Source organism: Candoia aspera, chromosome 9 (assembly GCF_035149785.1).
Source record: "Candoia aspera isolate rCanAsp1 chromosome 9, rCanAsp1.hap2, whole genome shotgun sequence".
Classification (NCBI taxonomy): Eukaryota; Metazoa; Chordata; class Lepidosauria; order Squamata; family Boidae; genus Candoia; species Candoia aspera.
The window spans coordinates 23533701-23546047 of record NC_086161.1 but is presented as its reverse complement, the minus strand read 5'-3'; the positions used below and the strand labels follow the sequence as shown (position 1 = coordinate 23546047).

General features: G+C 45.9%; 1 protein-coding gene across 1 annotated transcript in view; it reads left to right on the top strand.

The window, feature by feature from the left end:
• The window catches only part of ANTXR1 (ANTXR cell adhesion molecule 1), a 152565-nt gene that overhangs the window by 43260 nt on the left and 96958 nt on the right, over positions 1 to 12347 (top strand). The window contains exons 9-10 of the mRNA XM_063311570.1: positions 3921 to 3981; positions 11099 to 11197. Of these exons, the coding sequence (XP_063167640.1) occupies positions 3921 to 3981; positions 11099 to 11197 (160 nt within the window). The remainder of the gene's footprint in view (positions 1 to 3920; positions 3982 to 11098; positions 11198 to 12347) is intronic.

Below are 12347 nucleotides of genomic sequence, written 5' to 3'. Positions count from 1 at the left end.
GTTCTTGTCTCTGTGCAATTCAAAGAACCACACCTAAAACTCCCTTTCATAAATTAAAAGCTAATTATGACATGATAATTTGCAAATTTCATCATTGGTCGTTTGTTTGGATCAAGCAGATGCAGGTGGGTGCCAGCAATGGCCATGACTGGGCCCGGAGGGAATCAGACTGAATCAGACAATGCCGTGGCATTGTGGTGCAAACCCCCACCTTATTGTATGTGTGTCATGATGTCACATGCATGCTCCCAAAGGGCGGAGCTTATAGCACAATGCCATGGTGCTGCTTTCATTATTCAGACAAAAGATGCTGCAGGTGCTGCTGAGGTGGGGCACTTTGTGTCTAGGATAAGGCCAACTGGCAGCTTCCACATGCATCCATGGAGGGGGAGGGCATTATCGTGCAGATGATGCAAATGACGCCCTTGCGTCACTCCACAAGGATGTCCCTCGAGTTATCAGCAGGGACTATCATATCGCTGTGCCATTATTTTGATGTCAGTGTGGTTTGTCCCGGATCCTTGGGTCCTTCCTAGCAAAGCAGGGTGTGTGTATTCGTGTGTGTCATTTCAGCTGGTCTGAACATCAGAAAACAGACCGTCTGTCATGGCGCGTTCTGCCTTTCTGCAGAATCCAAAAGGCTGTGGATAGCACTTTATTACTTTTTACCCTTCGTCTGTTCCAAAACGAAGTTTACAACACTTTTTCTTTTAGAAGAAATCAGCTGGAATGAAGTTTTTGGGATGAGTGGGCCATGTAAATAAAATTAGATGGCCACTCCGTATAATCGCAACAGATCTCTTCATGCTGTGACTCACTCAAAGGTCATTGGCTCAAACCAAGGCATTCCTTTTTCTGGAAGTTCACATCCTGTTTTTCCAAAGAAAAGTTCCAAATTCTTTTTCTGCTTCATTGATTTGTATCCTTCATACTGGATTTCATCTAGCTTGGTCCTGAAGATTTGTGGCAGATTTACCTTTGTGGGTGAACATAATATACAGGAAATAAGAATGAAACCTGATTTCAGAATGACACCTATACGCCATTTAAATGCCAGGAACCAAATGCCCAGATAGAATGTAGAATACTTACTGGTTGCCTAAATCTGACCGTACATTAGAAGACTCTGCTTCTCTTCTTCCATCCTCAAACCTTCCATGGAGACCCAGTTCCATCTGCATCTCCTGCAGACGAGTATTGAAAGCAGGGGGCTACAGGTGGGAAGTAGCCAAGAGTATCCTGATTTGGAATTTATTTGTGTGGTCCCTCATCACATCGCCCCCTTAAGCAGGAGAGCCTTCATAATACCTTTGAGCCAAAATGGGTGGGAAAAATCCCCATCCATTCATGTCAACCCCACCACCAGCGCAAGTCCATCCTCCACTCATTCGTTGTCCAGGTGGATGGCTGTTGGTCCAAGAGCTATAATGCACCAGCGCTTTAAAATATGCTTTCTCCCATCCCTTCTCATCCTTTAGCTGGGGAATTCTGGGAGTTGAAGTCCACCCATCTTAAAGTTGCCAGGGTTGGAAAACACTGCTTTAGCCCAAGAATAGCAGCAGAGCCCAGTGATGTCGCTGGGAAGAGGGAAGTCCTGTTTTCAAAAAAGTCCCAGTTTAAACCCAGCTTGAGGTTCAAACTACCTGTTCCCACGTATCCTTTCCTGGGCATTCAGCTTGTTACCATATTCCCTCTTCAAGCCCCACATCCTCTCCAGGGAGGCAGGTGTAGCATAGACCAGGAGATCTCTGCTTTCATCCTTACGCTGAACCAGGTGAGCAGATACCTGGAGGTTATGAAGGGGGCGGAGCATTTGCCTTGAAGCTCCTGCCAGTTAGCTGGATCTTTCTCTGCATTCCAAACCACCATTGACTTTTCCTTCCTAAATGAAGTTGAGGACTGGGGAAAAGTTTGGCAGAAAGCCCTGGTTGGTTTAGATGCAGATCTGAGGAACAACCTTCTTGTCTATCTCTGCATGTTGCAACAATCGTGGAGATTTGGTGGCTCAGAAGGAGGGAGAGGGCTCACAATCTCCCCAAGACAGTCAAATCTTGGTTAACAGCTTTACAGACTCTCCTGTTTTAGGCAGACTTTCCCTGCATAAGCCTCCAACCTCTTGAGATCCATTTCTGCTGTTTGTGTTTTTACATACTTTGGGGCGCTCTTCACCAACTTGTTCAAGCAGGCCAATTAAAGGCCTAACAGATACATGCCCACAGCAGGCTAAGTTTGGATACAGTGAGCCTTGCGTTTGGATCTGATGGCTTCCCATGCTGAGCAAACTGGTGATTAAGGAATTGGACTAGTCGTCCTCAGCCACAGCAGCTCCCTAGTGGACTTTGGGCCAGTTGCTCTCCCCTGGCCCAGCCTTCTTTGCAGGGATGTTGTTGTGGGGTATATGGGAGGAGGAAAGCGATGTACGTTGCCTTGAGCTCCTGAATGAAGGGCAAGATAGAAGCATGTTTATTTACTTTATAGTCCAATGTATCGTACAAGCTCAGAAAATCATTATCATTATCATTACATATCTACTACCCAAATCCCAGTGACTCTTATTTGTACCATCCCATTTGGTTGGGCAGGACGGGCACACTCTGGGTCCCCTCAATCAGGGGTTGCCATCTAGCAGGACCCAGGAAGCGGGCCTTTCCGTAGCTGCACCTGGCCCTGGGACACCCACCCACCCAACGCTGCCCACCTTCCAGAAAACCTTGAAGATCTGGGTGTCTTCCCGGCCACAGGGGCCAAGAGGGTAATTGGGCCCACACAGTTGGTGAAGGGTGTTTTGGGGAGCCCCTTTGTGTTTCAATTGGGTGGGACATTTTCCTTTTATATTTCCTTGTTTAATCTTCGTTAGCTGCCCAGAGTCACATTGGTGAGATGGGTGGCCATATAAGTCAATTTAAATGAATGAATGCATAAATAAATGCCATCCTTCATAAATAAGATTAAAAGAATGCATAAGAAAGAAGAAGAAAAGAAGCAACAGGAAAGTCCTGCATTCTTTACTGACCAAGGAACACCACCATTTGAGGACCCTCAATTCCATCCCAGCGCAAGAGCAAAAGTTCTCAGCACAGAGCCATCCAAATCAGGGGTGTCCACAGCCTGTCCATTTGTCAAGAAACTCAAGATGGCAGCCACAGCCATAGTTTTAGGTACATGATGCACCTAAAAAAGGCTTCAGTTGCATGGTTCCAGCCATCATCTTGACTTTTTCAACCCCCATCTCTGCCAGGTGACTGAAAGTCACCATGACGTCAAAAGAACCCCTTGGGCATCATGATATCATCCCACAAAGGAGGCCACAGTGTGATGATGCCTGACGCCAGTACATAAATTGCAGCATTGGCACCATAACATTGTGACCACTGGGTGGCATTTGCCCCCTTGCCAGAGGCATCCAGGGGAAGGGGAGGTCAAAAAGGTCAAGAGGGTGGCCACAGCTGCATGACCGAAACCCCACCTGTCCCATGGGGCTTTGATCATTTAACTGCAGTCCCCATCTTGGCTTTGTTGACTCCTCTCCTACAGACCCTCCTTCCTTGCTCCCCCAGGTCCCCGGGGTGATAAAGGAAGCCCTTCTTCTCCTTGCTGGGTGTGCAAAAAGCTTTGCAGGGTGGAAAAGCTCTGAGTACTCCTCTGAGCAGAAGATGGGGGCAAGGTGCCCCACCTGGATCCTTTGGCCTTTCCTGATAGGGCTTGATTTCCAGAAGAAGAAAAACAGGGGCTGTGGAAGGAATGAGATCCCTCCTTCCATTCTCCAGGTCTTGAGAAGTCTGGCCTCATTTAGCATGTGTACTTTTTAGATTAGCTCTTAAGATATTCCAGCCTAACCTAGCCATACCTTTGAGCGATTCTAAGAGCTCACCATCTGGCTGCCCGTAAGGATGCTAAGCCATGTTCTTCTTTCCTTCTAGATTCTGAAGAAATCTTGCATTGAAATCCTTGCTGCAAAACCTTCCAGTATTTGTGCAGGCGGTGAGTGTACATGGGATATTTTCAGCCTTTCTTGCTTTGGGTAATGGCATCTTTGTTTTGATCCCAGAGGGAAGGCAGATGCTGGAGTCAGCCGTCTTCTGGCGCTCCATGGGAATTTTTCCTTGGCACGAAAATGCTAGAAAATTCCATCTGTTGGATGTCTGCTTGCCTGAAGAGATCTTGAGTTGATCTATTTTAGGGATGGTTTTCATTTAGGGCAGACGGGCTCTGACATCTCAAACATCATTTGTAAGATCTCAGGAGGCCAACTGATGGATGTTTTCACCATCCCCATCTTTCCTCCATTCCAAATCTCCTATCTCTGCCTGCCTTTGCTAATGTTTGGAATTCTGAAAGAGAAAAATGTGCAGATCCCACCCATCTTGGCTTTGTCCCTTTTCAAACTTGAGCTTCCCTGCAGGGAGATAGACCACGATTGGGGGTGGGGGCACCAACTCCACATTCAAAGGGTTGGGAGCAAGAGGGATAAACTGGGTTGAGGGATCTTGCTTGGAACGTGCACAGACAGAATGGAGCGTGAATCGGCCTCACTTGGAAAGCCACCACCCGGCCCAGATACTACGAGCACCCTGCTAAGGAGAGAGACTTGTGGTAGCTGGAGATCTGCAGATTCCCCTCTGAACTGGCACTTCTGCATGGACTGAGAAGGATGGTTGGTGTGACAGAACTTCAAGAATCCTTGGAGAAAAAAAACCATGTGGTTATTATTTATTGATAAGTTTATATACTATTGAATGGACCAACTCACTGTGTTGTACAGTGTCAATAAAGCCAAAAGTGCAATCTTCTCTTCTCCAGGCTAAACATACCCAACACCTGCAACCATTCCTCTCCAGTTTTCCCTTCCAGGCTGACTGCAGATCAGCTGCAATTGCATGGCCAGGTGTTCAAGAACCGGTTTGATATCCAGGTCCCTAGGGAGCCACATACAACTTTTCCTCCAACACAGCTATCAGGTGGCCTCAGGTAGCATGTCCAAATTCCCAACAGATATTAATCTTCAGGATTTGGGAATGAGAAATTGGAATTCTCAGGAATTTTCAGAATCACAAGTTATTCTGTATTTTTCATAACGAGTGACCTGAAGCAGCTGCATGCTCTCACAGGCATCCAGTTGGGGCCAATGCACGCTGTCAAGGATTCACTCATCTCCACGAGCATCTGGAGGCCCTCTGCACCTCCTGCCGAGGCCTTATCCCTCAGGAGGAGGAAAAGGAAGAAGAAAACCAATGGGGTGCGGGGAGCTGAAGACCTATTGAATCAGTTCTGGTTATTCCCTGCATGTAGCAGGTCTGACAGTGGTGCTTTTTGTGCCAATGTGGACGTCGACTGTGCCAAGTGCCAAGTGTTCCTTGCAGCCCTGTTCCCTAGGAGCTACGAGAAAGCTATGCCATCTTCCAAAAGCTACAACTGGAATGGTAGAGGGCACCAGCTGGTCAGCTTGGGTAGCGTTTTTCCCAATTTCCTGATTTTTCTAAGGATTTGGGATTTGACAAAACATGTACATTTCCCAAGAAATGCCAGGAAGGAATCCTGAATGAAACCCTGGTCCAAAGAGTCAGGTGGCAATTAAGCAGTGTTTCTTACCAAGACCGCTGTGGTTGGCGATAATCCCTGCAAGCAACACAGATAGTTCACCACCACTAGGAGAGTGGAGAAATAGCAATCTTGCCCATGAGGGGAGGGTGGTGGGGTGAGGCGAATAATCTCTTTCCTCCTCCCAGTGATCAAGGTCTCTGGGGAGTGGAACTCATAAAATGAAGTTGGTTTCTTCCGTCTCTCCCTGAATACGTCTATGAGAAACAGAGGGAAAGGGTGAACTGGTCCCATCAACCTTCTCACCACGTGTCCTCCAAAGAGTTCCACATTTGCAGTGGAGGTGATCTCCTCGGTTTCTAGATAGGCTTCAGACACACAAGCAGGACCAAACGGGAAATGAGCCCAATTCCAAAGCGGAGTTTCTGGCAGCAAGGATGTGCTTGGATGCATCTCTGTTAGACTGACCATCGAAGTGATCTTCTGGCCATCTCAGTGCTTCAGGCTCATTCCAATGTCTCCTGCAAAAAAGTTGGACTGCTTACGCTCTCTCTTTTTCCTACATTTTGATCTTGTCTTTCTGGCATAGATTCACTGGGAAAAAAGAACCTGCTCTATTTTGGAGGGAGTTAACCTCCATGGACAGCAGCTGGCAGACAGATCTTGGCATCCACCCGAGTCGCCTGACTTTTGCCCCTTCACTGGGTCCCAGTTGGCTTATTTAGATCTCTAACAGCTTGCTGGGGAGAAGAAGGAGAGCCACTAGGCGCTGCAGAATCACTGAGTTATTCAAAGTTCATGGGCTCCGCCAATTGTTTACTAATTGTTTTGGATATAAATGGGAGTGAGTTTACATGTTAGATGAGAAACATACTTCCGTCCATTCCCCAGGCTTTTCAGAGTCTGCAGACGACGCTGCGATATGAAGAAGCGATGAGCCGCCCATTCTGCATTCTACCAATGGACAGACTCTCTTTGTTCAGTCCGTGGTGATTTTCTTGTGTAATCATCAGCCTTGTCCATCCAATTTCTGCAAAGATCTGCAATTAAAAAAAAACAAAACTGCGTTAAAATTCACATTTATTTCTTTGACAACTTTCCCCAATGTTCATCTTTGTAATACGATTTCCCCGATCCGTGCATATTGGCATCCAATGTTTGACCCAAGAACTGCATTACAAAATGTGAAAAGCACAATTCGTATGATCACTCATATAGATGGGTTTTGTCCCACAAACTAAAATTTACTCCTGTTTATTAAAATGTGTTCTCATTCATTGGTTGGCCAATGTCCCAATGAATGAAGCTATGAATTAAATAGTGCTGGGTTTTTATTTTATCTTCAGATGCTTTAATGGCCTTTCAGGATTCCCTTTGGGAGGGCGGGTGGAGTAACTGGATGGAAGCTAGCTGATACTGCTTTCAGCGTAGGATTGAGTGGATATCTTGGACGGGGGGCCATGATTGGAAATGTTAAAATCCCCAGTTACTAGAAAAATGCCAAAAGGGCAGATGAGAGCTGTTCTTGTACTCTGGATACTGACTTGAGATTGTTGTGTGAACAGGAGATGATCGACCTTTGAAGAACACAATAGACTGTGTCTTGCCTGTAGAAATAGATCACCACTCCCAGAAGTACCAGATCCATGCAGACAAAATACTTTTCAGTTGATTTAGTTCCATCTGCAGCTAAAGTTAATGACGAAGAGAGGAAGTAGCTTTGTGGAACGCTTTTTGGTGCCCTCTAAAACCCAGAACAGCAGAAGCTGTAATAGGCATTTTTGGAACTCCAGTGTGCATGCAGAGTTTTGATCTTAGGTTCTCAGTGGGGCAGTGTTTAATGGAGAAATCAGGTCCCCATAACCGCACAGGAAATTTACGGTGGGTGAAAATAGCAATCTGGATGCTGCCGATTGGGCTTCTCTGGTTAGGAGGATCTGGGTTCTGCGGCTGAGAAGCCCCATCCCCAAATTCAGCAGACAGCATTTCCAGTGGGAGCCAATAGGACAGCCAGGAAAACATCTGTCAAACAGGCAGAACATCTGGGGAAAGATGTTCCTTCCCCAGCTGGTGGTCTCTGCTTGTGTGTACCACAGCTCTGGTAGAGGGAGTCTGTGTCTCCAGAGGATGCCAACTAGGGAAAGTGCCTTTAAATAATCTGGTCCCAAGATATTTTTAGAGTAACAGAGAAATTTCAGGCCTCTTTGTTCCTCCGCTAGAATTCCAAGCCTTCTTCCCAGATGTGTAGATGCCAAAACTTTAGAATTAAAGGCTAGAAATTTGACCTGAGTTTGTACAAACCCTGGTAATCCCTAGCTGCTTTGTTGCTGCTGTTGTTGTTGTTATGGTTGGTCGCACAGTCAGCCAGATGTTCAGACTGGATTTGGCATTTTTGTCCACCTATCAAGTCCTTCCCAAGGACCTGGGATAGGCAGATGTGGTTGTTTGATGCTGTTAAAGGTATCGTTGCAGGGTGTAAACTGTTCCAAGTAAAGCTGCCTTTGCAATTGACCGATGGTGGTTTTGTCAATGCTGATGGTGTTCAAGGGGTGCTCCCGATGTTTTGGAATTGCACCCAAGGCGCCTGTTACTATTGGTACCACCTGTGCTTTCTTTGGCCGCAGTCGTTCTACTTCTATTTGCAGGTCTTTGTATTTTGTGGTGATGATGATGATGATGATTTCAGCTGTTGAGTTTAAATGAAAAGGATACCCTTTGTTGTATTTATAGAGGTACTGCTGGATGTCAGAAAGAAGCTCCTTTTGATTTATTGCAAATAATGTAAAAAAAAAAAACTTAGGCAAACAGTCATTCACAGATCTCCTGTACGGCACTGCAGGATTTGAACAGGGCACTGGATAGGCACCTCTTGGGATAATTTAATTAGTTTTCTTGCACCTAGATGATCGTGGTGGTCCCTTCCAACTCGACATATTTATGATTATGGCCCTATCTTCATGCTGCCAAAATTCAGTGGCAAAAAGGCTGATTTTCAGGGTTACCAATTGCACTGATTTTTTTTCCTGCACTCATCTCCACCCTTACCCCAAACCATGCTGTGGAAAGTTCCACCCTTCCCCCCCCCACCCCCACAATGGCTTTATGTCTGAAATAAACACCACAAAATACTTCCTGTTCCAGAAGATTTCCTTTGGGAAAACTATTAAACCACTTCCAGAATGGCACAGAAAAAAATGGGTCTTCTGGGGAACATTTAATCCTTGGGATGTTGAGTTTTGGAGATCCGACGCTTGAGGCCCCATTTCTCATCCCTCTTGCTCAGACAAGGAGAGCAGGCTTTGAAGCTGGGCACCAAGTGGCTTTTTCTCCACTGATTTTTGGGGTAGAGAAATTGGGTAGACGGTTTCTCTAAACTTTTTTCAGGAAAAAGAAATACTTGGAAGGTTCCTCCAGGGCGGGACTTCCCCTTGGTGGTGCTCCTGGCCTGAACTGAAACTGCCCCACAGAGAACTCCTCTTCAGGTGTCTTCCCTGGGACTCAGCTGATAACCTGGGAAGCCAGAGAGGCGGTTGACTCCAGAGATAGGATGATCCAGTGAAAGAAAGTCACTGGAGGAAGGAGGATCAAGCAGACCCCTGGTTCTTCCTTCACTGCTGGGTGCAAGAAGGCAAGAAGGTCACTAAAGCTCCCATTGGTTGAGAAGTCCTGGTCCATGATGCCTTCATTCCCATTTCCCTAAGAGCTGTCTGGACGAACACTCATTTATCTGTGAAACCTGAACCAACAGAGTCAAGGATGAGAATTCTTCCTCCTATCTCCAAAGGACAGGGTCTTTTCCACCTTTAGATGCTTCCCTGAATGAGCTCACCAGTTGCCTAGCTGCTGTGCACCCCTTTGGGATGAAAGCAATTGAGTCTTGGAGTGTAGCCCAGATTCCTGAGTCAACTTGTGTTTTTTGTGCAGCTACAGTGCAGAAGCCCCCCCTTCCTCCCCCCAAGGCATGGATTAAGAGAGACAGTGAGTGGGCGGTGGCTGCTGAGTGCCAGAGATACTGTTGATTCAGCAGAAACTGGGGTCACTTTGCTTCAGAGCAGCTGAAAGCGATAACTGCATGCTCCCCGATGGTCTATTTAGTTTTAAGCACTCTTGCACAGGGAAAATTTGCTGACTGCAGGGCGGAAGCTGCTTAGAAAGCTCTTTGTGAAATGTTGCACCCAACTTTCTGTGGCTTTTTTTCTTGGAGATGCAGCTCAAAAGGAACGGCTCTGATCCCTTTTATCCTACGGACCCATTAAGGGCATTCCGAGTGGAGACTGCAGCTTCCTTTCAGCTGTGCTTTCCACGGATTGAAAGACAGATGCTCCTCTGAACTGAAAACATGACTCTAGATCAGTGTTTCTCAAACTTGGCGACTTTAAGATGTATGGACTTCAACTCCCAAAATTCCTCAGTCGGCATCTGGCTGGGGAATTCTGGGAGTTGAAGTCCATACATCTTAAAGTCGCCAAGTTTGAGAAACACTGCTCTAGATCTTCTTAGTGAGACTTGTTCTCTTGACTCTCATGGGCCCTGCTAAAGACACAACCCACTGAATGAATGGGGGATTCCAACCTGGATTAATTCAACTTTTTCCCTACAGTTTTTTTTTTCCAGTGTAAGGCAAATTTTAACTCGCAGTTTTATAGGACTGGGTAGCTGTAACTTGTGTTATGCATAAACATCCCCATGCTTTTCTTGCTGCCTGCTCTTATCCAATTTAATGAAAGGTGCCAAACTTTGCTTGATGTTCTATCTATGTGGTTGCTAGGAGTCAAAAACAACTTGATGGCACATAATCAATCAATCAATCAATCAAGTTTTTAAAACTCTAATGCACTTCTCAAATAGGTGGGCATAAGCAATGGTTTCCTGGGGGTGCAGATAATGAATAGTCTGACTTAGTCTGACTCTTAACACTGCATTTTTGGTAAAACAAGCACAGCAACATCTGCATTTTTTGCACCGGTTGAGGAAAGCACACGTTCCATCTCCCATCCTCCTTGCTTTCTGTAGAGGCACTATAGAGAGTGTGTTGACCAATGCTATTTCCATCTGGTTTGGAGGCTGCAGTCTGTGCAGAGGGTGGTGAGGGCGGCAGAGAAGATAATTGGGATCTCACTGCCTCTCAGCCAGGCTATAGCACACACACGCTGTTGGTCCAGAGCTCAAAATATCATCAGTGACTCCTCCCATCCTCATCATGGCCCGTTTTCTTTGTTACCCTCTGGGAAAAGGTTCCGCGGCATCCGATGTAGAACAGCCAGATTGGGTAATGGCTTTGTCCCCCAGGCTATTAGACTCCTGAATACTCAATACGTTTTTTAAGTGGAATGTGGAATGTGTAAAGAATGTATATTATATAGTAATCATGGTATTTTTATTTTAGTGTCTGATTGTGCTTGTGAGCCAACTGCAATGAAATTTCATTTTATTATGCATTTGGTGTATAGTGTATGGTGGAATGACAATCAAGCTATTCTATTCTATTCTATTCTATTCTATTCTATTCTATTCGATTCGATTCGATTCGATTCGATTCGATTCGATTCTTTACTTTCAGAGTCCTTCCAAGTTGTGGTGACAGGAAATGGCTTCAAACATGCCCGTAATGTGGATCGAGTCCTCTGCAGCTTCAGAATCAATGAGACAGTCACACTCAGTAAGTACCGTACTCTCCTATCTATTGATAAATCTTACACATTTAATGATCATATTTATTTGTAGTGATTTTTTGAGAGTATTATTAGGGACAATAAAAACAAAATTGACACCAACAACAACATGATGGTGATGGTGATGGTTCCAGTCCTAATAATGGTTGTGTTGCATTGTTCATTTGTGTGGAGTTTGCAGCATTGACTGAAAATCCTTGCAGAAAGAATGAGTGCCCTGGCTTGGCTTTGCCAACACGGTCCTTGCAGGTGTCCTTGACACAGAGAGGAAGACTGGTGGGATCCAGGGATTTCCTCAGGGTATGGCCAAAGACGGCAAGATGGTGGTGGTGTTTCACATGTGACACACATAAGAACGGGTAGAGCTTCAGGGTCTCTGTTGGAGTCGCCATCTTGACTTTCTTGGCCACACCTGCAAACACCTCACTTGTTGGCAAGCCTGCTTGATAACAGTGATGACAGTGGAGGTGTTGGTGCTTGGCTCAGCCATCTCTCCCTTGTTGCAGTTGGGAGTAAGGACATGGAGACATTCTCCTTTTTCTGTATCTTTTTGTCTTTGCTACTATTGGGCTGGATTCACACAACACAGTGCTTTCTAAACCTAGGTTAATAAAACACCATTCATGTGTTCATAGAACATGTTCTTCTGAGACAAATGAACTGCTCTTAAGTTAATGGCCTGATTTGTTCGACATGCTCACGCCCATGGCTGGGTTCCCACAACGCACTGGCCTGCGACTTACTCAACTGCACTTTAGCCTAGACTATTACCTGGTGCACACTCAGCTTTGCTGCTGGAGAAGGCAGGTTGACAACTAAGCTATGAACAGAAGCAGGAGATTGTGCGAGTGACGGAATCCGTTTAATGATTTTATGTTGGTGTCCACACCCCCTATAAAAGACTAGCAATGGTATTAACAAGTGCATTTGAGGTCCTTAGTCTTGTGTATCCTGCCACACACATCTACACCAGGAATCAGCATGTTCTGAAAGCCCTGTGCAGGATGGGCAAAACCAGGATGTGTCCATGTCAGCCTGCAGAGACTGGACATGACAGGCTGTTCAGCTGATCTGGACTCAGCACGGCATTTCCGAAAGGACTTTGGAAGGGTGACGTCTCCAGCAGGCCTGCTGAGC